The 26,553-nt window shown below is 31.2% G+C and overlaps 4 protein-coding genes across 4 annotated transcripts; 2 read left to right on the forward strand and 2 right to left on the reverse strand.

The window, feature by feature from the left end:
* Positions 1-2,719: 2,719 nt before the first annotated feature.
* On the reverse strand, positions 2,720-4,832 carry LOC134715696 (uncharacterized). The gene has a single exon (XM_063578047.1). The coding sequence runs from the start codon at positions 4,795-4,797 to the stop codon at positions 3,112-3,114; it is 1,686 nt and encodes a 561-aa protein (XP_063434117.1). The 5' UTR covers positions 4,798-4,832; the 3' UTR covers positions 2,720-3,111.
* Positions 4,833-9,907: 5,075 nt separating this feature from the next.
* LOC134715697 (E3 ubiquitin-protein ligase TM129-like) lies at positions 9,908-13,309 on the reverse strand. Its single transcript, XM_063578048.1, has 4 exons — positions 13,026-13,309; positions 11,770-12,244; positions 11,132-11,291; positions 9,908-10,165 (listed from the first exon to the last, which is right to left on the reverse strand). The coding sequence occupies exons 1-4, from the start codon at positions 13,243-13,245 to the stop codon at positions 9,914-9,916; spliced, it is 1,107 nt and encodes a 368-aa protein (XP_063434118.1). The 5' UTR covers positions 13,246-13,309; the 3' UTR covers positions 9,908-9,913.
* A 2,700-nt stretch (positions 13,310-16,009) lies between these two features.
* On the forward strand, positions 16,010-21,616 carry LOC134716720 (dual specificity protein phosphatase 3-like). The gene is made up of 5 exons (XM_063579724.1): positions 16,010-16,022; positions 17,031-17,135; positions 18,837-18,948; positions 19,394-19,605; positions 20,351-21,616. Exons 1-5 carry the CDS (start codon positions 16,010-16,012, stop codon positions 20,578-20,580), a joined length of 672 nt encoding a protein of 223 aa, XP_063435794.1. The 3' UTR covers positions 20,581-21,616.
* A 2,462-nt stretch (positions 21,617-24,078) lies between these two features.
* On the forward strand, positions 24,079-25,550 carry LOC134714060 (uncharacterized). Its single transcript, XM_063575305.1, has 3 exons — positions 24,079-24,108; positions 24,294-25,079; positions 25,480-25,550. Exons 2-3 carry the CDS (start codon positions 24,305-24,307, stop codon positions 25,497-25,499), a joined length of 795 nt encoding a protein of 264 aa, XP_063431375.1. The 5' UTR covers positions 24,079-24,108; positions 24,294-24,304; the 3' UTR covers positions 25,500-25,550.
* Positions 25,551-26,553: the final 1,003 nt, after the last annotated feature.

The following is a 26,553-nucleotide window of genomic DNA, read 5'->3' on the forward strand; positions in this document are numbered from 1 at the left end:
TTGTTGGTCATCACCATTCCACTATATATATATAAGTCGTTTTGAGAATAAAAATCAGGCAATAAACGATGTTAAGGACCTTCCGAGATAAAACTGACCCCCTATACCATTTGCTAGGGAAAATTAGGCATAATGAAGGTTGGTCAGAAGGAAATCCATTGCATACAATACAATCCTAAAAAGAGAGTGGTGGGTATACATGAGCCTTTTAACAAGAACTGTTTGAGATCGACTCATCGCATCTGGTTATCGTGCGATAAGACCACTTCGGATACCTTTGCTTACGAACAGACAAACAGTTTTCCGTATCCATTGTAGTGCAGAGCTCGCCAAAGTTGAAAATTAGCATCGTGGAGGAAGATCCATTGTTCTATAGAATTCGGTTCATCTTCCTTGGCCCGATCGTAGCCCAGATTTGAACCATATCGAGCATACATGGGACATTATTGGGCGTAAAGTGCGCGAAAGGACACCACAGTTCTAACACATCATGAAATTAACAATGCCCTTCATCAGAAATGGTTGCTGCTTCCTTAGAAACAAATTAGTCGATTTATAGCAAGAATCAGAAGACGTTATGGTGCGGTTATCCGTTTGAATGGAGGCTGCGCACAAAGTACTAATTCTTTGGCGTATAACGATCAGTCATGATGTGAACAGTAATCGGAAGATTAATTTTGAAATGTCTGACATTGTAATGTTCGACTACAGTGATAGTTGTAAAATGCATTTTTTTGTACAAAAAACACTTCATTTTATCATCAAAATTGTGATTATATAAATCATTTTTTTTAAAAACATTTTTTGTTCGTTTAAATGCCAATGATGCTATAAACTATGTTTCAATAATATCATACAAAAATTTTACTATATTTCATCCAAAAAAAGAGGTTGATTTTTCAAGTTTTAAAAAATCAAGGTGTTGCAAGACTTTTTTCCATGTGTATATTTTAATTTTAGCCAATCATGATTTTAATATCAGAATATCATTAAGGTACAGGTTTGTGGGACAGCCTCCAAACAACATGACGAAACAATTTTATATTGACCTTCAATTCTGTTGAAGAATAACTGAGCGAGAAAAATTGTTATAGCTATGTGCTTGGTAGTGTATGATTAGTAGAGAGGAAAACAGAATTCGAATGGCGATGGATGTGGTTTTAGTTGTAAGATGATTTCATACAGTTGTATATAGGCATCTTCAATTATGTCGTATATATACCTTGAAATTAATCTCTGTAGAAAATAAATCATCGGATTATACAAAAGTTTACTTCCTAAAATGTAAAATGTACTATAGGACATATTTTTTCCAGTCACTTCGCGGTTAATGGTTGATCGTAAAGTTATATGCCTATATATATATTGGTTATAGTTTGATCAATAGGAGGAAAAGCGTTTACATAAAATTGGTGTGAGAACATACTGTTAACACATATTCTTTTTTATGGAAAAAACAAATTAGTTTTTAAATGTATCATCATTATAACAGGACAGGTATTTCGGTACAAAATTTTAATTTCACGATTTGACACACCTGAATAACACACCTAAAAACTTAATAAATCCTAAAAACCTAATAAATCATAAACAATTCTTAACCGAATGAATCCACAATTTTCGTTCATGTGAACTTGAAAAAAGTGTATATTTAGTAGTAGTTTGGTTTTTTATGATGAAATGTCTTTACGGTTCAATAGTGTATCGTGTTATATAACATAAACTAAAACTAAAAATATACACATGGAGTGTGATGAAATGAATCATTTTGAATAAGAAACATAAACAAACAACGTATATTTCATAAAACACCTGAAGAAAATGGGAAAAATCAAGAAGGAAAATGCAAACTTAATACCAGAACAACACAGTGAACAAAAGACAAAAAACGAAAGGATCAATTGAAGCCAACAAAACCTTTCATAGAAAATAAGTTTAATGTTTAACCCCGCCACATTATTTATGTATGTGCCTGTTCCAAGTCAGGAGCAAGTTATTCAGGGGTTGTCGTTTGTTTATGTGTTACATAATTGTTTTTCGTTCATTTTTTTCATACTCGTATAAGGCCGTTAGTTTTCTCGTTTGAATTGTTTTACATTGTCTTATCGGGGCCTTTTATAGCTGACTATGCAGTATAGGCTTTGCTCATTGTTGAAGGCCGTACGGTGACATATAGTTGTTAATGTTTGTGTCATTTTGGTCTTTTGTGAATAGTTGTCTCATTGTCAATCAAACCACATCTTCTTTTTTATATTAAGTAACACAAACCTATGCAACCAATTACCTACGTGAAAGACAAAGCTTCACCCCGTTTCCTCTCATGTGGCAGTGCAAGTAGTATCGGTTGTGTTTGATGTTTTGAACCAGTAGAGAGCAGGATTTTTTCGTTCTCTCACACAATTTGACTGTTTCAAGCAGAATGAGATTTTGATAGTTCTACTTTTTTTCACTGCAATAACTGTGTTATGTCTCCTGCATTGAATTTAACTGGACCCCTGCTGTTGTTTCAATCTTATCTACAAAAAAGTTTGTGTCGAAGTATTTGAATCAGCGGGTGGCCAGTTCAGCATTGAATATGCACTGCTTATAACATTTTTGAGAATTCAGATGAACTGAAGTGTTATTCCAATTTGTTAAACATTTACTGGAATCGCAACTAACTCAGCAAAATAATTACTTATAACTTTATAACTTAAGAATTAAGATTGTGAAATATATATATATATATATTAACTTTTTATTATAATTGACAATTTGTGAAAATATTATGTTCGTGCCATACACAAGTATTATTATTAATGTTATCTGTTTTCTCTCTCGTTTAAACATGAAGAAGCAAACATAATGTTACAATATTAACAAGAGAAAGCAAAAACGATTTTAAAGCCGTAGCAAATACTTGTATAAAATTAAATGTCTTATTTACAGTTGCTTGTGTTTCATGTATCAAATGAATAGGCATTTGATTTCAACATAAACACAATAATTATTATTTTTGCAAAATATGTAAGTTACTGGAGAGACAAAACATACGTCTCAGTATATATCTGATTAATTTAAACAATCCCATTGAAAGACATAGTAATTTCCCCCGTACGATTCAAAGTTCCGTTATTTCTTTGTCAATCTAGTGATGTATATTTGCCCCTTCTGTTTAGCATCAGTCGGAGGGTGACCCGTACCAATCCACAAACGGTCATAGGAATCTATAGCCATGCTATGCGGATGCAGTATACCCACATCAAGAGTCGACAAATTCTGGATAAAGAATCCGTTTTTGTCTATGATATGCAAAGAGTGATTGTCGATATCACAAATAATTGTTTCACCCCTTTGTGTACAGCTGACATTCGTTGGTCTAAACGGTTTAAATTTGGAACTAGCAGTGAATCCAGAATATCGGAATTTAACTTCCCCAGTTTCGTCAAATGCGATTACTCGTCCAGTGGATGGGTCGTATTTGTCAATTACAACAATACATTTGTTCGTTTCGTTCACATGGCATCGATATGGCACAGTAAAAAGTCGAGTACCTCTCAAATCAAATTCAAATTCGGCTTTAAAAATTCCTTGTGGTGTCAATTTTAGAATTGCTCTTTTGCTGTCTGCGTCGACATTTTGACTGTCCGATTCTACTATTCCAACGTATATTTCATGCGTAGATGTAACGTGTACACAAGTTGGTAAAAGCGGCGAAAAAGTTTTAATATTTTTCAAATCTCCAAGTTTTGTTACAGCTTGCAAGCATTTGTTTTTGAAATCTGTAATATACAATAAGCTGCCATCCGCTGAAGATGTAAAATCATAAAATGTTACAGTAAATTCGTTGAGTGGAATCGATGGTCTAGAAAGGTTGACCAGTTGAATCGTTTTGTGTTTTACGCCTCCAATGCAGACATCAGTATCACCACAGGGTGTTATAACGGAAACGGTCTGTAGTTTAGTAGGTCCTGATTTCTCTATCAACACCAACTGAAAACTTCTCCCTGATTTTCCAGAAGCTGCTATAGAGTAGTGTAGGGATCCTATATCTCGTGCGATGTCATCAGAAGTTTGATCTCCGGTTCTAAATACTATTTGTTCATCGACGGGTAAAGTTGATAAGTATTTTTCCAGTTGCTGTTTTGTGGAAATAAATGTAGTTTGTAATTGTGGAAGTTCAGCTTTATATTGTAGCATGCCGAGTTTGTCTCTTGCCTTGACAAGCTTTGTACTTTCCTTCCCAACTCTCTTATTAGCTTCTTTAATATGTTTTTCTCTTTCTTTGTAAAACTTATCTAAATCATTGTGCAATAATTTCATATTAGCTTTGCAACTCAATATTATTTCCTCATACCTCTTTTGAATTTCTCTTTTCATTTCTCTTTTTTCCTCCACCATTTGTTTTTTGTCATCATAGGATTTCGACGATCCTACTTCCAATGTGATTTTCGATATGAGAGTTTCAATATTGTTTTTAAGAGTCTTATTAAATGATTCAAAAGTGTCCAAATTGTGAGTAAGATGTTCCATAATGGAGTCTGCTGTGTTGATTCTAACGTTGCAGTTGATGCAAAATAAGTCACACTGTTCCTGATTGTTGATAGCAGACGTGATTTTAACTTTCTGCTCCTCCATCAAAGAAGGACTTAGTTTATCCAGTGGTATAAGAATATGATTCTTACTTATCGAGAATTTTTCGTGGACGTTTTTACAATCACCACATTGTAATTCCAAACAGTTTAAGCATTTCCATGCCACGAGATTTTCCTTTTCACAAACACTACAAAATCGTCTTACTTTCCTCTCAGCCGCCATTATTAAAGGGAATGCATATTTGACGTTCTACATTTTAAATACAATACTTATGTGTCATCTACCCTAAAATCACCAACCGTTTAATTGTAAAGTGATCGAGGATGGTTTTCTTGTTTATTTTATATTTAAGTGACTTTTAACTGTTAAGTATATATATCTATTCACCCAGTTCACATGTGTTTACAAGTTCTAATTTTAGGACGAATACAACAAAACCATGTGTATGTCAGTGCATAATTTACAACCAAAACATGCAGATGCCAGTGCATATTTTACAACCAAAACATTCAAACATTACTTTCAAAAAATACAAAGCACAAAAGAAGATTATGAAATATTATATTCAACACCAACGCATGTGAATCATAAATATGCCAATGTGACATTCAGATAATATGGATACCCGTTTTAATTTTACTTTTATCACACGAAATCTTGAATTTATAATCAATGATTCACCGTAAATTATTTAAAACTTCCTAAATGATTAATGTGCTGATGCCAAATGATATAAAAAAAATAATAATCCAGAAATGCCGAATTCTATTTCTGTTTACTAGTTGAATGGAATACATGTTGTTTGTATAATTATCTGTATATACTCAGGTTAATTTTTTTCAATTACAAACCATTAAACACGATTAATAGAAGAAGAGGTTGTTTAAAAGACAACAAATACACAGCCTCAGTCACTTGTTTCTATCCATTGGAAGACCCACTATCAACGTATATTTACGAGAAGGTACCCAACTACTTTGTTCACCTCTCCGCTTAAAACCCTTATTTTCCTCCTTTTTTTGTTCCATACACCATTCGATTCATGAATGTTTATCTTTTTGATGATATGCATTGTATTTACCATTAGAGAACCCCTTACCCCCAGTACACAAGATTTGTCAATATACGTTGATAGTGGGTCTTCCAATGGATAGAAACAAGTGCCTGTGTCTGTGAACATAAACCTGATTTTAATAACAGCAATTTACATTAAGTCGCTGTATGCTCTTCAACAACGAGCAGAGTAGAGCTGCGACATCAAATAAAAACCTTAATTTAATTTCCCTGACTATATATGTTCTATTTCAGTGGAGAATATTACTTTGAACCGGTAGAGTTGAGAATGGGTACTCAAAGAGTTCCTTGTTTTTATCCTGTCCATTAGTTGGTTACGTGGGAAAATCAATCGGAAAAGTACCATGCACGCTTCATGACAAGAAGCCATTATGAAGAAATACTTCAGCACATACCAAACATACTCTATAAATAGGTCAAAAGAATATAGTATATATTAAACATTCTCATCACAGCACTGTTTTAACATTTCTAACTGCAGTGAATGTCATTTAGAACTGTTCTGTCTTTTATTAATAATTTCAAGTTGTTTCCCGATGAAAGTTCAACTGATGTTCTCTCGATTCAAGTTGGGCAAAAATCGACTAATGATCAATCATATGAAACAATACAACATTATCCTTATTAGATTACTATCTGATAGTATGGTAGTCTCAGATTATATAATAGACAAATTATCGTAGACGATATATCTGTCTACTAACTAAGGCTACCAGGAAGATAATTAAACTAGGCGATATGATAATCAAAATATACAGTCTACATGCTCCAAAGACACCAAATAACAAACCGATTTAAGAGCAACCCTCAATAAAACTACATGGCACAAACATCATAGAAATGTTATTAATTTCATTTTTTGCTGGATGGGAGTGGCTTCTACACATACGTAATCAAAGGGTGTTCTTTTTGAATAAGAAGCGATAAACTGTTAAATGCATGTCAAAGTGTATGTTTTGGTACACCTATGAATATTGAATAAGTATTTAAATCTCACATATCTGATCAATAGGTCAGCATTTTGAAACATGATATTTTTCTTTTATATCTATATAACAGTAAGGACAGAGATGAAAGGGGAGTTCGCAATTTTACTCTCATATTCTCTAATTTACATGATTAACTGGTTTATATTTATTTAAAGTGGAAAAATGCTATTTAAAAACCTTTGTACACTTTATTCAACTAGTTTGGGTTTCTTTAAATTGATATATTAAATTTTCAAAGTAATATTAATTCAACAATTTTGATTAGAAGTTCTATATTTGAAGCTAAAAATAATGATATTAAAAGAATAGAGGAGCTTTGAACGTATCATACTGTTACTGTTAAATCGTAAAGATAACAAGCATGTATGAAAGGGGGGAAACACTTTAAGATAATAAATAATTTAGAAAATTAAGAAGTGATTAACCATACAATATACCTTAAATGGTATATGATATATCTTAAATGTTATATAAGATATCTCATAAAGTGTATATGATATCTTATATACTTTATAAGATATCTTCTAAAGTTTATAAGATATCTTATAAATCATATGAGGTATCTTATAAATTATGTGAGATATCTTATAAAGTATATAAGATATCTTATAAAAACAATTTTTATATAAGATATCTTATATAATTTATAGGATATCTATCTTATATAGTTTATAAGATATCTTATATAGTTTATAAGATATCTTATAAAGTTATAGATATATCTTAAAAAGACAATTATATAAGATATCTGATAAATTATATGAGATATCTTATAAACTTTAAGAGATATTTTATAAACTTTAGGAGATATCTTATAAACTTTATGAGATATCTTATAAACTTTAAGAGATATTTTATAAACTTTAGGAGATATCTTATAAACTTTATGAGATATCTTATAAACTTTATGAAATATCATATAAAACTATATAAGATATCTTATACACTTTATGAGATATCTTATAAACTAAATAAGATATCTCCTATAAAATATAAGTTATCTCCTATAATATATAAGATATCTCCTATAATATATCAGATATCTTTAATGTTATAGAAGATGTCTCCTAAAATTTATAAGATATCTTATATAATTGTCTTTATAAGGAGATATCTTATATATTATAGGAGATATCTTATATAGTTTATAAGATATCTCATACAGTTTATAAGATATCTTATCTAGTTTATGAGATATTTTATAAAGACAATTATAGAAGATATCTAATAAATTATATGAGATATCTTATAAACTATATAAGATATCTTATAAAGTTTATGAGAAAACTTGAAGTAAGAATAAATAGCAAAACAGCTTGCCATAGAATTCCATCAGACTGACTTAAACATATCAAAATCATTCTATAAATCAAATTTGAAGTTTACCAATCACTTTTTCCTGGCACAGTAGGAACTAAGTTTATCATTTAAACTTGACCTTGTTCAATGAACCATTAATATAAGGTCAAAGTCTAATCAACCATGCCATATATAGACATGTACACCTTTTACTCATTCTTTATATCATATTGTAGACTTAATTATAACTGACAAAGTTACCTAATCATGAAACCTTTCGAAACCAATGTACCACGAAAAATTAAAAAAAAAATGCACATTTACAGATAGATTACAATCTTACCTTAACATAATATGATATACTTACCTAATCAGGACAGAAAAAATGGCTGCATGGGATAAAACATCAACATTGAACAATAAATAAATTTGGTGTTTTTACTTTCTTCTGATTGGTTAAAATTATTAGTTTTATTTTCAATGTTATCAATTTTGATGGCGACACGCCCACTCTGACGTTGTGTATTCATACGCCAACATGTGTGTACGTTGTTATTGTTAATATAAATAATATAAACAGGTCTTTGAGCCTTATTTTTGAAAAAAAATTATTTATAATGAATGGCAATAATTTATTTTGATTTTATTGAACCATAAAACTAATTTTTGACTCATCACATTTTACATAATCCGCTTCACGGATTATTCAATGTGAAGAGTCAAAAATTAGTTTTATGGTTCAATAAATTCAAAATAAATAATAGCCATTCATTAAATGATGAATGAACCAAAAAAATTAGGGCAAGGTAAGAACAATAATGTCTGATGGATTGTACACTTTACAATATATCTATACAAAAGCTGACAATGCATATGGGTTTTGCTCATTGTTAAAGGCTGTACGGTGACTTATATTTGTTAATGTCTGTGTCATTTTGGTCTCTTGTGGACAGTTGTCTCATTGGCAATCATACCACATCTTCTTTTTTATATATTGACTATTTACTAAATAATCTCAGGAAAATTCTGCAAATCCTTAAACATTGATCCACAAACATAAGTCACAGTTAGAGAATCCCAGTCATAAATGATACATGTAGAGCTTATATAGTGCTTAAAATATCTGAGAACCTGATTTAAACACAAACAGTAACTGTAGATTTATATAAAACATTGAAATAAGGTCAAGACCTTATGAAACTTCTCTGATCAATAAGTAAGGTTTGAAAAAGAAAAATGAAATTTCAGGGGCAAAAACTTCAAAGTAAAGGTCCTCAATTTTCTGAAAATTAAAAAAAAAAAATAGACAACCTTGACTTTCTTATCGATTCTGCTTATGTCAGTTTGCTATGAACTTTGCTCTTACTGCTTTTGTTTTTGAGATATAAGCCAACAACATTGCAGTTTTCTAAAAATTGACGTTTTATCCTCATTTATTTTTTTAGCAACACAGAGCCATGGTTGATGATGGATCGAATACCTAGATACATATTTGAAAATTATAATTCCTCAGGAAAATCAAGGTAAAGTTTTATAATATATGGACTACCAGTAGTGGTTTCAGAGGAGATTTAAGAAAAGTTAATGGCGATATACAGACAGACGACAACAGATGCCACATGATGGCTAAATCCCATTTCACCTTTTTAGGCCCTTTGGTCTGAAAAAATTTTCATTAAATAAAATAATAACTTCATCAGCTGATGTAATCATCATGAAAGTAGCACCTTTTGACAGGGTCTATATTAAAATCAGTTCTTTGTATTACTGGAATGTTGATCTTGATCAACTAATAAGAAAAATGCATTTTTTCTTCAAGTAAAATTAAATGATAACGCCAGTTTCATAATTTCTAAATGATTCTTATTTTTCCCTGTAAACAAGGGTTTCAAGTTGTCATGTGAAATAGTAATTGAAGTACCGGAACAAAAATTAGAAACAAGTTTTGAAATACAGTCTTTTATGTATTTGAACATTTATTTAACAATTTTACAAACATCTAAAACACAAAATGTTGCCCTGCATGTCGGACAGGGAGATTTTCCACTCATCCATATTTCTGGTCTTTGTTGATTCTGACGACTTGCAAACCATTTACCCATACATTCTAAACACCACATAGGTCGACAGAAACACTGAACACAATTTCCAGCTTCTGGATCATCACAAAGTTTTACAAGCTTCACATCAGATTCTTTCTGCATACATCCAATACAGTTATCACAATCCTGAGAAGATGAAATATACAGATATTTTGAAAACATAAATTAACACAAAGTTACATCAAATTGCATAAATGAATGTTACGTAACAAATGATAAAGATCTTTCTTAAATTTGCACACAACAAAGGCATGCTGAATATATAAACTAAATATTTTAAATAAATATAAAACTTTTGTTTTCAAAATAGATTCATAAAATACATGTCTACAATTATATTGAAAGGTTCATAAATCATTGCTTGGAAATGACATACAGTGGTCTTTTCCAATCAATCTGGGATTATAACCCCTGAAAGGCATTTAGTGAAAATTGTCAAAATTAAATTTGACCTCCATTTTGCTGTCATTAACCACATATTGAATTAGAAAAAAACGGGGGAACCTTATAAGTTATAAGCATAAAAACAACTGGAGCTGTTTGAAGGGGGTCTCATTGGGGGGTTTCGATCCCAGATCCCGCTTACTGTTTTGTCAGATTCCCGTATCCCGCTTACACTATGTACGTAAGCAATTCTCATTTTTTTGTCATTTCCCAGGTCCCGCAAGACCTCATTTCCCGTTTTCACGCCACAATAATTTGATTTTCACGTGTCACGCTTACAAAAAATCAGTAATCCCAATGAGACCCACTTTGAAGTACAACCTAAAATTAGTTACCAGATTAAAAAAAAATATAATACAGATAAGGGTGTTAGTTATAAACTAGATTCACATTGTGCTTACATAAGTGCTATATTAACATGTCCACACTGATTCCAAATAAGTTTTTTTAATCGTTTTTTTTTAATCGAAATGTATTCTTCCTATCAGAGACATATAATACAATTGTATTGTATTATATGTCTCTGTTCTTATAGATCAAATGCTGGATTTTGTAATGATATGTTCACATATATATATATTTCTTTAATATTAAAAAGAAGCTTGAAGCTGCATTTTACTCATTTTATTTGCTCTCAGAAATACCTACCATATTTAAAGGCAAACGGAAGTCATGATTGAGATTCACTTGTTCATGGAATGCTTCCAAAAACTGGTCACTTAAAGATTGTTTTATAACAATGTTTCTAGCATTTCTAATTGGCCCTGATAATTTTTCTTTCAAATCTCTGTATTCCAATGAGTTCAGTCTGAAAAGAGTAGAGATGTATCATGTTGTCATTTGTTACATTAGGACCTTCTTCAAAAACTAAACTATTAAAGTGCATTTATAAATATGTATATATGGTTCTAAAATAACATGTGGTCAATATATGCACCAGTGGTGCATATATTTTAATTTTATTTCTATGTAAAATGTGTTTGCAATGAATCCACTTATCTTTATACTTACAAAATATTTACTTTTGAAAACATTCATGGATTTCCATTCCACTCAAATATGTGCAAGGGGCCATCTTGAATTTGAAATGATGTGAGAACTTTTTTCTGTGCCTATGGCCTTGCTCTGATTCTGACATTACGAACAAAATAACAATGTTCAATGCTTTGTGTTTTTTATGGTACAACTTATTAGTTGATACTAACTATTTGCCTTGCTTGTTTTCGAAATTGTTGAATTTTGCAATGGTTTAACTTGTTAAAATTGATATTAACTTCTTGACTTGCCTGATTTGAAATGGTGTAACTTTCTTGTTGATACTAACTACTGAGATATTCAGATACTGCACTGATGTCATACTTTCATAGGAAAGAGAATGTTCTTCTGATTTGGATAAAGTTAGATGAATATCATTTTGATGTGCTATATTTAAAAAATATGTGGATGTTTTCATAACCCATGAGTCTGTGACAATAACTCTTCTCCCATGTGGGCCAGATGTAAATTTGTCAAAACGGCGGAACTCCACATTTATAGAGGATGCCACTGCTCTCCAACTTCCTGCATTATTAGTAAGATAGCTAAGTTCTTTAGCAATTGGATGTCTGGACCAATTGTCTGTAGACCAGTAAAATACAACAGCTGATGCACATATAATAATAAAGAGGCTTATTGTCAAATATATCTGCCAGTACCATGCAAAGTAAGGAAACCAATAAAGATGCTGAAGAGGAGAGACATATCTTAGTCCTAGAAAATAACCTGAAATGAAAAAAAAAAATATTGGGCAACTTTAATTCATAATAATATATATAATACATGTCCATTATAAATACTATAATCTTCTCAATAAAAAACATTGTAACATAAAATATTGTCGGACAAAATTTCATATAGAATATTGTCCACTGACATAACTGACAGTATTTCCTAATAAAATATTGTCTCTGACAATATTTCATTATAAAATAGTGTCCTTGTCCAACAAATATTGTCACTTCTTTCTGGACAATATTTCACTATGAAATTTTGTTCATGACAATATTTAACTATGAACATGATGAAATTTTGTTCATGACAATATATATTTCACTATGGAATTCTGTTCATGACAATATATATTTCACTATGAAATTCTGTTCATGACAATATTTCACTATAAAATACTGGCTTTGAAAATACTTTTTAATCAAATTATTACACAATTAGAAATAGTACACAAGCATGCAGCATGCACTTTTTTAGAATTTAAAGAAATTGTTTTGAATAGTAAGGAATTTATATTATTACTAGTTTAAAATAGTTAGTTTCAAATATACATGTAGATACATTACAAATTATTATAGATTAAAGAATTGTCTAAAGTATGTTTCATTTTATTACACTATTCTGGACAAATACAAGTTACTTATGAGGATATATGGCTGGAACCCAATTTTCAAGGATTTTTTTTATCCTGGGTTGGGACCCCCCTTTTTTTTTAAACGACTAGATCCGCTCTGCACCAATAAGTGAATGAAAAGCAACACTTGTATATGGTTACCTAATGGAAAACACGAATGAATCAACAGTGTCGCTGCTGTTCTTTTTATGTGAAAGTAGATAAAACCAAGTTCTTCACTCCCAAGGAAACTTGCCAACATATTTTGAACTGTCAAACCGGCAGCCACAAATTCAGTAGGTGGTGCTATCATTACCAGACTAAAAAATGTATACCCGAGTGTATAAATAGCAAAAAGTGTCGATTCTTCGTTTGACGACATTTTAGTGAATAGTTTGGTAATCGATCGTCTACTTTCAATTTACACAGAATTTTATATGTGAAGGTACTTTTGCTACAGATATATCTAATGACCTAAAAGAGGTTTGACTACAGCAAATCGCTGTTAACAACCACTTTTAAATATCAAATACTGGTAGCCGATGAAATTGGGAAACAAATGTCAATCTTTAACTTAACAGAAATATTTGAATAACTTCTATCCTTTGTAAATGAAACATACTCACATTTAAACTGACAGGTGCTTTTTGGAACAAATATTTTATTGCTTCACTATGATATATCGCATGTACTGAGTTTTATATATGTATATGCCTCTATTATTGCTGTTGTTACTAATTATGTAAATCAATTGTATCTGGATTTATGCCCTTTATGGGCCCTGTAATTTGAGAAATAAAAATATTCTATTCTATTCTATTCTATTCTATAAAGACTATAATAAAGGGTTTCATGGATCAATTTATTAATTATAAAAATAATAATAATCTTCATTTCAAGAGGGTATGCTCAATAAGTACAAACACTATTATCCCTTGCGGCCCTCACACTCCACTCACAGTGCATCACACAATTTCTTCCTAACAAAGATATACATAAGAAAACATAATCAAAATTGTACAATTCCTGGCCGATTTTCAAGTAAAAACTTAAAGCAGTGTTTTTAAAAGTATTCATGTTTGACATGTGTCTTAGTGCTGCTGGTAGTTTATTTCATACAGTTGGGCCAGGATATGAAAAAAAGATCTTCTAAATGTGTTTGTTCTTGCCTTTGGTATATTTAGTAATTGGGTCATGATAAGTATCAGATCTAAGTTGCATTCCATTTTTATTTGTAACATAGGAGATATTTTCAGACAAATATTCTGGGACAGATCCATATAATAATCTATGAACATATAACCCTTGTGGTATTAAAACCCTTTTAAATATTTTTGATGATTGCATTCAAAGTATCGTGTTTTATGGTTGTGAGAACTGGGGAGTCTAAAAAAAACCCTCTTTCTCTATTAGATATTTTCAAAGATTGATAAATGGAAAAAACTTTCAACTTAAAGAAAAAAGGGAGACGAAAGATACCAGAGTGGCAGTCAAACTCATAGATTGAAAATAAACTGACAACGCCATGGCTAAAAATAAAAAGATAAACAAAAAATAATAGGACAAAAGACACAACATAGAAAACTAAAGACTAAGCAACACGAACACCACCAAAACAACTGGGGGTGATCTTGGGTGCTCCCGGAAGGGTAAGCATATCGTGCTCAACATGTGTTAAAATTGTTAAACTCTGTACAAACATAGAAGTCATGAGAACTTGTGAGATATCTATTTTTACAAAACAAATATATATTTAGACTTGATAAAACATTTTTTTTTTTGTACTGGTATAGAATTGAGCACTGATCTGTTTAGTAGCCTATAATGAATATAAATCCAGCAATAACCAGACGAATAACTCATTGTATTCTAATATACTGTTGCATAGTGAACACCTGGATATTGATATAACTTTCTGCAAAGAACTTAGTAAGAATAATTTTAAATTGTATTTGAAAAAAATGCATTCAGAAGAACCTTCTTAAAGACATTGCTAGACATAAGAAATAGCTATTCTAGAGATACCGGAAAACTTGTTTACATATTTTAAATTCAAATTGGCTTTGGTATAGGCTAGAGGTATAGGGGGGGATTGAGATCTCATAAACATGTTTAACCCCGCCCCAATTTTGCGCATGTCCCAAGTCAGGAGCCTCTGGCCTTTGTTAGTTTTGTATGATTTTTAATTTCAGTTTCTTGTGTATAATTCGGAGTTTAGTATGACGTCCATTATCACTGTACTAGTAAACATACTTTTTAAGGGGCCAGCTGAAGGACGCCTTGCGGGAGTTTCTCGCTACATTGAAGACCCATTGGTGGCCTTCGGCTGTTGTCTGCTCTATTGTCGGGTTATTGTCTCTTTGACACATTCCCCATTTCCTTTCTAAATTTTATTTCAAGTACGAAAGTTACGTTAATATGATTTTTTTTTGACAGTAGAATAACTTTTATAAGATTCAGACTGAGTAACCCCAGTCTGAGAATAGAAATTGGGAGGCATTAACAAAAACTAAATTCAATTTCAGGAAAACTTAAAAATTTGTCCAGACATGAAAGGCTCTGTCAAGCTTTCGATGACCGGGTGTTAATTTTTCCTCATCAGTTTTTATCTAGCGTTAACTTGTAACACAGTACATGCTATAAGGCATAAAGATCGAATATTACAGATCAGCTGCATTATCTCTCGTAGAGGATCTTAATGTTTTGATTTGAGATTAAACTGTCAAGAAATGGTTGTTCCCGTAAAAAAAAAAATAAGGCGTACACAACATGAATTGACAATTTAACACTACATGTATTATTCTTCAAATTTTATTAAAAAAACATAAGACTTTTATTATAATTATTAATAAAGTATTCTTATAAGTTATGTACCCGGCATACAGCATGATTAATGTTAATCACATTCGACCAGTTTACAAACTTAGCTTTCGGTCCTGTCCTATTGATTGATATTTTTAAAATTAAAACTGTAGTGGTCTATAGGCTATAATGGGCAAAAATACAAAACACACATATTCAATTACTTGTCGTAGAAACTATTTACAGAATATACGGGTAATATTTAAACGAAATAATCGATATTATTATGATCATAACTATTTATAGATTGAATAAATCCACTTTTATATGTACAGATGTATACAATGGAATCTTCAGGTAGGTAACATTATTATCATTTCAGTCTCAGTTCATCTGTCAAATTTTAGAGGAATCATTCATAAATGAGATAATCATTCTACCTGAATGGTTGATGTGTAGATATGTCATCAAATTGAAACAAGGGAAGACAAATTTCTTCCAAAAATCATGATATTTGACCACCGATATTAGATTGTAGGACAACACGATTGTGTTTGTACTTGTATTACATATGCTGTTTTTTTTTATAATCAATGATTTTAACCGTTATTACAATAATCGAACCGGGAACTGGAAAGTTAATGTCTACAAAATACTTGTTTAAAAAGCTGCCAGGAAAATGGATACCTTTTTTTAAATCTTATAATGTTTTTAGAATTTTTGGAAAATTTGGTGTTGGTTGCAGACCTATACATATTATTGTTATAAAAGAGGTATGACGAACCTTCTCTTGCAGTATTTCACCGAGGACCCTTGTCAAAAAGTCATAGATATTTAGTGCACAGACAGTTGGGTTTCGAATATGTTATGGTGTGTATGTTTAGGTTTAAAATGTGACTGAAATTAAGGCACGGAAAAATATCCAAAAAAGTCGTGAAAGACATCTTGGTGATTCTGTAACAATGAAAATGAAGAAAATTCTTAAACGAAGAGTGGAGCTATATATTTTCTGTTAGATACACATCAGTGGCGGATCCAGAGGGGAGAACCCCTCTTTTTTGGACGACCAATGCATTTTAATCGAGACATATAGAAAGCTGTGTTCAGTTTAAAGCTTTGTTACTTTGTAAATCTTGGTCCATATAAGGCCATTATAGCCCCCACTCCTTTCAATAAATTTGTTACATTTTAACTAGGAAATCTACATATTTCTTCATTTTGTCTGAAATAAGATCCTCAAATTCTCAAGGATCTAGTCTACAACCGTTTGGTGATTTCATTGGATTCACAATGATCATGGTTTCATGTAATATGCAGAACTTTTTATCGTCTAGGTAATGTTTAACAAATGAATGTATTTTGAAGGAATGTTAGAAGAAAGGAAAAACTCGAACCGAAAAGGTGGCTTCAAGAAAAAAGTAGGATTCAAACCACAATTTTTAATTACACACCAACAGAAAAAGAAACATGGTAAGTGAGATGCTATCAGATTGTTTTTAAATATTCAAAATATGCCACAATGAACCTTTTTCTAGCCTGTAATTCAGTGGTTGCCGTTTGTTACTGTTATATATGTGTTTTTCGTTCATATTTTATTCACTAATTAGGCCATTAATTTTCTCGTTTGAATTGTGTAAATTTTTATACATTTGTGGTGTCGGTGCCGTTTTTAGATGACTATGTGGTATGGGCTTTGCTCATTGTTGTAGGCTGTACGATGACATATAGTTGTTAATTTCTGTATCATTTGGTCTCTTGTGGAGAGTAGTCGTATTGGCAATCATACCACATCTTTGTTATAATCCTAGTAAATCGCTTCTCAAACGTGCTTTGTTCGAACTCACAACCTTAGTGTTAACAGGCAAGTGATACTGAAAACGAACTACTTTTAATACCATCTTTACGCATAAGTCCCTCTGACATCGAAAAAGGTTATAAAATTTAATCAATGCAGACTATCGAGATATTATATACTGAACGACCTTAAAAACGCAACACTCATTTTGTTGATTTTTTTTACCAAATCTTTTTTGATTCTCTTACAACTACATTTTATGCTTATCATGCTTCTTTCTCCTTGCAAAAAATCAAAATCTGACTTACTTGTGGTTATTGAACATACCGAATTTTTGAAGTCGCACGAATTTCTTACAGCGAAATTTTGGTCCCATGAAAGATTGTTTCATTTTTTTTGCTTTGTGAAACAGTTCTTTCAATCCTTTGCCTTACTAATTTTTTTTAAAATGTTGCAGCTCCATTTTGCCAAGTCAGAGAAAAAAAAAAAGAACTGAATTAGCCTTTAAGAATACTGCAAACATGAAAACATAAATGTGCTGCAACCATACCTTATGACTTCAGAAACTCGTCTTACTGTCCTTCCGACAACGATACAAGTGGACAAGATTTGTTACTGGCCATTAATGAACAGATCAACGTGAAGTGACAATGAAACATCAACAGAATTTGATTATGGAACGTCATTTGCCAATCATGTTTACGGCCGCAACGTCAACTGCTAACCAAATTGCCGAGTGCCAATGAGTACAGATTCATGTCATAAATGTTTAACATAAACTGCATTGCCAATGAATTGACTGAAGGAAAACCCGTAAAGCCCTCAAGTTCCAAACGCATAATTGCTAAAACCAATTAATTGGTTGAACAAATGCAAAATCAGAAGGTGTAAAACAGAACTCAAAAAATATCAGACAGAATATGTTGACCTTTCTGAAAATCATTTTGGCGTTTGTAACGGGCAGTTATTGCTTTTGACGTTGACACATTCCTTTTAAAAATAACACAAAAATAATCTAGTGTTGCGTTTCTAAAGTCGGTCAGTATATTTTGGAAAAGGAAGGATATAGTGATCTTGAGAATCATGTTAAAAGAAACCGGGGTGATTTTCTGGGGGTAACGATTTCTATTATTCAAGTAACATATAAATGATATTGATCCACAGTTTTTGATCGAGACTAGCGCTGAAATTGACGCCACACATTACTCGATCAGCTAATTGGAGTTTAAGATATCTATATACTATATATACTGTTATACAACATGATTATACAATCAACAGAATGTACAAAAAGTCCTTATTATAGATATGACAATCACACGAAAGCGTAATTAACAGATAGCTCAATATCCAACTAATACTTTCTTTTATTGCAGAAGAACATTACGACGTGAAGCTGTTTTACAAAATACGAAATTTTCTCCAGGACAATAAGCACCTCAAAAATGATGTGGATGAAGTTTTCCCCGGTATATATGTCGGAAATGTGTAAGTGTAAATATACGAACAGCAATCATTATGACTAAAAACAAATATATTAAATTAAAATGATAACTTTAAATAGATAGGTCTGTAAAACAAAAAAAAACCATAAACATAAAAAACGTAAGAAAACAAAATAAAACAAATCAAATTTCAAACTTCGTTAATTCAATTCGAAACTGATTTAATGGCGTTAACATATAGTTGATCTCTTGTGGAGAGTTGTCTCATTAGCAATCATACCACATTTTCTTATTTATATGTACTGTAAATTCAGAAGTTATTGGTTGCGATTTGAAAAGATGGACAAAAATGCGAATTTTATTATTGCGGTAATCACCTGTTCGTAATTTTCGTACTGATAAATTTAAAACATCGCAATAATTTCAATGTTACAGTAATAAATAATGTCTATAAGTACCAATAATTTAATCATTTTAACATATTACAGACACTTCGCAAGAGATTTACAAGGACTAAAATACCGAGGAATCACACATATATTAAATTTAGCAATAGAGGATTCAGAAACCGGAAGCGAATACTACGCTGACACTGCAATTACTTATTCTGAAGTGGAGATGTATGACGAAGAAGATTACGATATTAAACAACATTTTGAGCATACTTCTGATATAATAGATAATGCTTTGAAACAAAATGGTATGAAGCTAAAGACCGTTCTCTTTTACATTTGAATTTTTAGTCATTTAGCGCCTCGATCAAGTATTTGGAGTTTTAGTATTTAAAGCTATTTTAACCTGCTTTCAGTGCTATGCTACATTTATGATTTATCACATACGTTTTATTTTATTCTGTTGAAAAATGAAAATAAATATCCTTCCCTTATGTAAAATTGACCTTCTATATATATAATACCCCCCTTTACACCTCCAAATTTAAAATTATTTCTATTGTAACTCATTTCAATTGTAATAATACTCCAAAAAGTTGTTTGTATGTATTTTCAAGGACGTACATGTATAACTAACATACTTCCTTGGTATTTTTAAAACATGCTGCATGGAAAAGATATTTTGAAAAATTACTTAGCCATGGTATTTTGACTCCCCTGTGGTAAATTGAACCCCCTAACTATAAACCTTTTATTTAAAAAATCAAGCTATTTTAACTACTTGATATAGTAATTATACCCCAATAAATAGTATATGTACGTATAACATGCTGGAAAAGATATTTTGAACATTTTACTTCTCGATGACAAGTTTACATGATATAAGCAATAGTTTACAAATGTTAAATTATCCCAAACTGATACGAAGATAAAGTATACGACTTGTTTTGCACTATGCGGACTGTGACGCTTCTATAAAAACAAAGACCAATTCATTCAACATTCATATTTTTCTATTATTGACATACACATGATGGTGTCTTATTCTTTCAGGCAAAGTATTAGTTCATTGTCACTCTGGGTACCGCCGGTCCCCAACTGTAGCAATCGCATATATGATGATGAAGCAAAAATTCCATCTTTGGGACGCCATTGTTGAAGCAAGATCAAATAGAAAAATATGTCCAAATTCAGGATTTGTAGAACAGTTGTGTATGCTTGAGAGAGAACTATATGGACATTCTTCTAACTTAGACCAAGTTGACGAAAACGACGAAACATAAAGAGACGAACTACTATTGTATATAACGATAGGTTGTGCCAACAATGTATAAACATAAAAGCCATTAGGGATACACGTATACTCCCATTTGAATATCTTTGCAAATATCTGCATGCAAATAAATTGAGTTACATTTAGATATAAAAAAAAATTAGGAGATGAGGTATGATTGTCAATGAGTCAACTTTCCATACGAGTTAAACTGAAGTGGTAATAAACACCAACATGCCTTCATCAATGAGAAAAACACATATCATTTAGTGTATATTTAATAAAAAATGAATGATAAAATTTCAATTTTAATGGTGACACTTCATATTAAAGACAATCTTAATTTATCAATCACACTAGCTCTTTCTGATGACCACCACCTTATTTCTATGTTTGCTCTAAAGTTATAACTGAACACGAGTTATTACCCGCCCTTGTTAATTATAGTAACACTTTATTTTCGCTTTATAGACTTAGATAATACCAAAATGAGCAGCAATATTGTGTATACAGATAATGAGATGTGGTATGATTGCCAATGAGACAACTATCCAACAAAATCCAAATGACATGGATATGAGCAACACTATCTAGCAAATCATATGGACTTTAACAATTCAAGAAAAATTCGAACCTTGTTACGCTTGTTCATTCAGTTATAAAAGACTCAAATAAACATTGTTTAATATATGGGTTTACGAAAAGATTACAGCCGACCAATTAGACTATACGTGAAAGGGAATCGTATGCACAATTGAACAGGACAAGTAAATTAACAGTGAAAACATGTTTAACAGCTTTTTCTTTCAGCGAACCGTATAACAAATTGCATTTCAAAACAAATTGTTGAAAGTTACAAATTATAAACATTGTTAATTTTTCTGTTTTTCACCAAGATTAAAATTGGACACCTTGCATTTATTATGCTTTTCTTAACATATGATCAAATCTTCGAAAGACCCTCTTCTAATTATTGAAACTATCTTCTGCATTGACATTAATATATTGTTGTTAATAAGAAACATACATTCGGGCCAACGTCTTCAATGTGCTTCTAATACGTAATAAGGTTTTCTCTTTTGAATTGTTTTTATAACCTGATAGAAAAAAAAAACTGTGTCAGAAGTTATTAAGCCTATTTTCAAATAAACAATATAGATTTTAGTTTGTACGTCAGTTTTATCTGGAAAAACCATCATCAGACAATTTATAGATGAAAATAAATGTTCATATACCATGAAGGTGTCAGAACACTAAATCAAAATTCCTATCAAATTTTGTAATTTTCACAGCTTTCTCAATATTTTAACTTCAAAGAAACCAGACATATTCTGAATTGTACATGTATCATCTTTCTACATGCCAATTATCAGCCCATGTTGAAAGTCTTCTGAGAAAGAATTGCCTTTCAGAAGACAAGAACTACAAAAACTAACTCCTGGTTTTCTGGAAACTTTAGTTTACTATGGAGCGCATGAATCCTCAATTTTTATAATGCAACTCTTAGACAAGTAAATTTGGGCTCAAAAATGGTCTTAATATATTTCTTATGCACCAAAAGTTTCATTTTTTCAATGACATATAAAAGCACTATTTTGTGTCAGAGTAGGGCTACTTTTACTTAGGAAGGAGAGTATTGATTGTCTGACACCAAGAGTTTATGAGCAAATTTCCCTCCTATATATGATTTTTCATGAAAACATAATTAACTAAGAAACAATTTGTACATAAATAAAGACAACCATAGTATACCGCTGTTCGAAAGTCATAAATCGATTGAGAGAAAACATATCTGGGTTACAAACTAAAACCAGGAAAACACATCAACTATAAGAGGAAATCAATGAAACAACAAGACACATAAGTGCAAAAACAACAAACAAAGAAACGACAATGTAACACACACAGAAACAAATTAGAAAATAACAACTACAATTTTATGACTTGGTACAGGACATTTAAGAAAAGGGGTGGGTTGAACCTGATTTTGTAGCTAGCCGAACCTTGCGCTTTTATTGCAATGTTAAGTATGACAATAAAAGGACAAAATTACATAACAAATGATTCATTTAATTGAGAATACAATAATAAATATAAGAAATGCTAAAAGAATTAAAAGACGAGTCTCTATGCTACCAATCCGGATCTAATATGAACTTTTACCTGCAATGATAAAAGCAGTACATTCCAAAAAAAGTTATAAAATCAATAACTTCGCAAAACTTCAGTGAAAGACAACATTTTATGCCCTTATTGAATTTCCGTGGATAAATAAGTTGAAATGCATATATTGTCACTCCTGTTTTTCACTAAATTTACAGATTGTCATCGAAAAAAAAAGATAGTTACTTGGGAAATGCATACAATAAATGAGTACAATTCCAAACCACTCGTCTAAATTACATGCAAAACATTTGTTTAAGTAAATATGTTTACATCGATAACAGAGACTCATTTTTCTCGTCATTTGCTTCAAACACTGATAAAAACATTAAAACGATATATTGTGTTTTATACAGTTTTGGTTCAGAGATGGATTGTGAAAATAAAATACATAATTTGTTAAAAAAAACTCAGCATAAAGAACATGAATGTTATTTAAAAATAAAAATACAAAAATACTAGACTCCGAGGAAAATTCAAAACGGAAAGTCCCTAATCAAATGACAAAATAAAAGATAAAACACATCAAACGAATGGACAACAACCAAATGTATGTTTAACAGCTAACAACAAAATTTTCGTTGTCTTTTGTTTTGAGAAATAATTAAATACGATTTCTTTGGGGATAATATTTGGCTTCCAATTCAAATTCCAGAAACCTACTATTTCAGATAAGTGTCTCCGCCGTCGGTCACTATCGTAAACAATTTAATTACCATAACAAATAGCTCATTGTTAGTGCAAGATAAACAGAATGAAATTAAAAAAAAAATATTTCAGCTTCTTGCTACATTGATTAGCATATGGAATAAAGTATAACAATATCACCGAGCCTGAAGATGAATTGAAAATATGCGAAATCTATGAAAAATAACAACATTTAACATTATAAACCAACGGCTTATGTCATATTCATGATTTGGTAAGGCATGTCCCGAAGAAAATGGTTTGGTAAACAGTGTGCTATCGGTAACTGAACCTCCGAATTATATAACAGTTGTTATAGTTCCGTAACAAAATGGATGAGCAACAGAAATACATACTGAAATAAAATGGGAAATTTTCGTAATACTGAATTACACTTGCATTATATGAACATCAAATATTACTCATAGGTAAATAACCCAAACCACGATGAGAATAACGGAGAAAACAATTGCAACAAATAATTGATGACAACATTTTCTATCATTGTGGTTAACCTTTTTTCTTTCTTTTTTTGAATAAAAACCAATTTTATAATACAAGGTTTATCATTGTTAAATGTCTTTTTTATATCTGATTATAACAAAATTTGTGGTCAGTGAGTATATTATAAAAGACGTAGCAAACAATACGTATCACAAGGAACACACCAGCATAGATCATTACAGAGGTAAGCACTTGATTTGCTTTAAAAGATAATTGTCTTTCTCTCACAAAAGATCATGTTTATCGTCATATTTTGTATATACATCTCAATATCTTATTTGCAACTTTTTTATTTCATTTTCGATTATACGTATTTGCTTATTTTTGAAGGTTTTATAATTATTCTTTTATTTAACGGATTCGTTTCAGAACCAACAAACATGACACCAATAGTATTGCTTTCCTTTGCCCTTTTCGGACTCGTTGCAACTGAGGCCGGTGAAAAAGGATACAGTCCCAAACATAACCTGAAAGCATATGGAAATCCATTCGGACCAGGTAATATTGGTAGTTTGGGATACCAAGGAAATGGTGGATTTGGATATCCGTCTTATGGTAGACCAGGATACGGATACGGGGGATATTCCAACAATGCTTATGGTTACGGTTCACCATTAAACATTGGCGGTTATAATGAATACAATGGATATAGTGTACAAAGTGGATATCCTGGATACGGATATTTACATGGCAGAGGATTAAACGGATTCAGTGGTAATGGAAATTACGGTGTTTATGGTAAAAATATCGGACCTTTCAATGGTAATGGATTCGGTCGAGGAATTGGAGGATATAACAATTTAAATGGTTATGGAGCATATGGTATAAATGGGGCATACGGTAGTGCTAACAATTACGGAACATATGGTATTGGTGGTTTAAATGGTTATGGATCATATGGGGGTTTGAATGGTTTCGGATCATATGGTGGTTTGAATGGCTTTGCATCAAATGGTATTGGTGGTATTGGTAGTTTAAATGGTTTTAGATCATCTGGTTTTGGTGGTTTGAATGGTTATAAATCGTATGGTATTGGTGGTTTAAATAGTTTTGGATCGTACAGTATTGGTGGTTTGAATGGTAATGGTATTGGTGTCAATGGTGGACTAATAAATGGAAGACGAGGTGGATTGAGCAGTTTTGGTAAATTTGGAGGTTAGTAATCCTACACGACAAAAAAGAAGAAAAAGTTGTTATTTATATGTGAAATTTTATAATAATGATACAAATACAATTGCCAACTTGTTACTTAAGAGGGTTTCATACAAAATGACATTCGTTCGTCACGTTGGTTGATTTAGATTAATGTTCCGACACACGAATATGAGTAAAAGTAAATCGTTAAACAAATCATGCCGCATGATGAATGAATTGGATAATTATTTAAGATGGGGTGGTAAATGATTTAATATTTTGTTCCATATTACATAGATATTTTTACACTAAGTCTAAAGCATAGCAAGGTATAAACAAATGAACATTGATTTGAAAGGTTTTGAAAAATTTGAAATAAGCTTTGAAATTGTAAATTTCAACATTGTTTTCGTCATTGCAGGTAAAAAAGGAACATATTAGGATCCAAGAAGTCCATGAGGAATTGATGTCGATGTTTTACATTTTTTTATAATGGTTTATGAATATTAAAAAAAAATATAAATCTCTTTCTTTTTGATTTTTCATGCACGTTTTGTTTTCTATAGTACCATTTAAAGGAAATATAGAGATATAAACAATTCAAAAAAAAAAATTGTGGACGAATTACTGCGACCAAAAAGGTAAAATGAGAAACCAAAGCCAAAAAAACATTTTCAAGTAAAAAAAACCCATGCAACATTATAAACCATACTTATCACATGGTAATGAAATTACTATTTTTGGCGAGGTTTTTCTTATTTCACAGGAGCCTGACTTTATACAGAAACTTCTGACGAAAAAAGAAAAGATTTTGGCAGTATCCGTTAACTTTTCTTTTTGCTATGTAAATGATTTTCTCTTACTGAATAATGCAATGTTTGGTTACTAAACTAAATAATGTTTTCCATTGGACTGGATACAAGATACAATTAAGTATGTCTCTTATCTTGACGTTCACATATATACACAGATTGGATTAGGCAGTATTGCTACATGGTCCTTTAGAGTCCTTATGACTAACAGGATATCACATAATTTTGGCAGTCGTTTTATTTTTATTCCATGTGAATGTAAATATGACTCTTCAAAACTTAACTGTAAAAGGTCATCCTTTTTGCAGACTGATTGTGACGCTGAAAAATAAATTGATATATAAATAAAGGCTACAGTAGTATACTTCCTATCAAAAGTCATAAACAGATTGAGAGAAAAAAAATCCATGTCACGAAGTGCAACATAAACTGTAAGAATAAAACAACGAAACAACAGAACACTGACTTGGTTCAGGACATTTTAAGAAACAATATAAGTCTGGTAACCATGGTTTAAATGTAAGTTGAAATCAAATTGAACTAGCTTTTGCTTTTGCGAAACACTTCTGTGTTGCACATTTCAGATGTACTTTTTATTTTTGTTTCATTATTCTGTGATGTCGAAGAAAAGAGGACGGGATATGGCAACGAATGCTTTGCCCCAAAAAAACTTCGTTCATTCT

This window comes from Mytilus trossulus, chromosome 4 (genome assembly GCF_036588685.1).
Source record: "Mytilus trossulus isolate FHL-02 chromosome 4, PNRI_Mtr1.1.1.hap1, whole genome shotgun sequence".
Classification (NCBI taxonomy): Eukaryota; Metazoa; Mollusca; class Bivalvia; order Mytilida; family Mytilidae; genus Mytilus; species Mytilus trossulus.

Coding starts and splice junctions, on each gene's coding strand:
- LOC134714060 (XM_063575305.1), top strand. CDS start 24,305: ATGACACCAATAGTATTGCTTTCCTTTGCCCTTTTCGGACTCGTTGCA. Junction 25,080..25,479: donor CAGTTTTGGTAAATTTGGAG/GTTAGTAATCCT, acceptor TCGTCATTGCAG/GTAAAAAAGGAACATATTAG.
- LOC134715697 (XM_063578048.1), bottom strand. CDS start 13,245: ATGTCGTCAAACGAAGAATCGACACTTTTTGCTATTTATACACTCGGG. Junction 11,292..11,769: donor GTTACACCATTTCAAATCAG/GCAAGTCAAGAA, acceptor TACTCTTTTCAG/ACTGAACTCATTGGAATACA. Junction 10,166..11,131: donor TCCGTTTGCCTTTAAATATG/GTAGGTATTTCT, acceptor TCATCTTCTCAG/GATTGTGATAACTGTATTGG.
- LOC134715696 (XM_063578047.1), bottom strand. CDS start 4,797: ATGGCGGCTGAGAGGAAAGTAAGACGATTTTGTAGTGTTTGTGAAAAG.
- LOC134716720 (XM_063579724.1), top strand. Junction 17,136..18,836: donor CCAACAGAAAAAGAAACATG/GTAAGTGAGATG, acceptor CTTTTATTGCAG/AAGAACATTACGACGTGAAG. Junction 19,606..20,350: donor TAATGCTTTGAAACAAAATG/GTATGAAGCTAA, acceptor TTATTCTTTCAG/GCAAAGTATTAGTTCATTGT.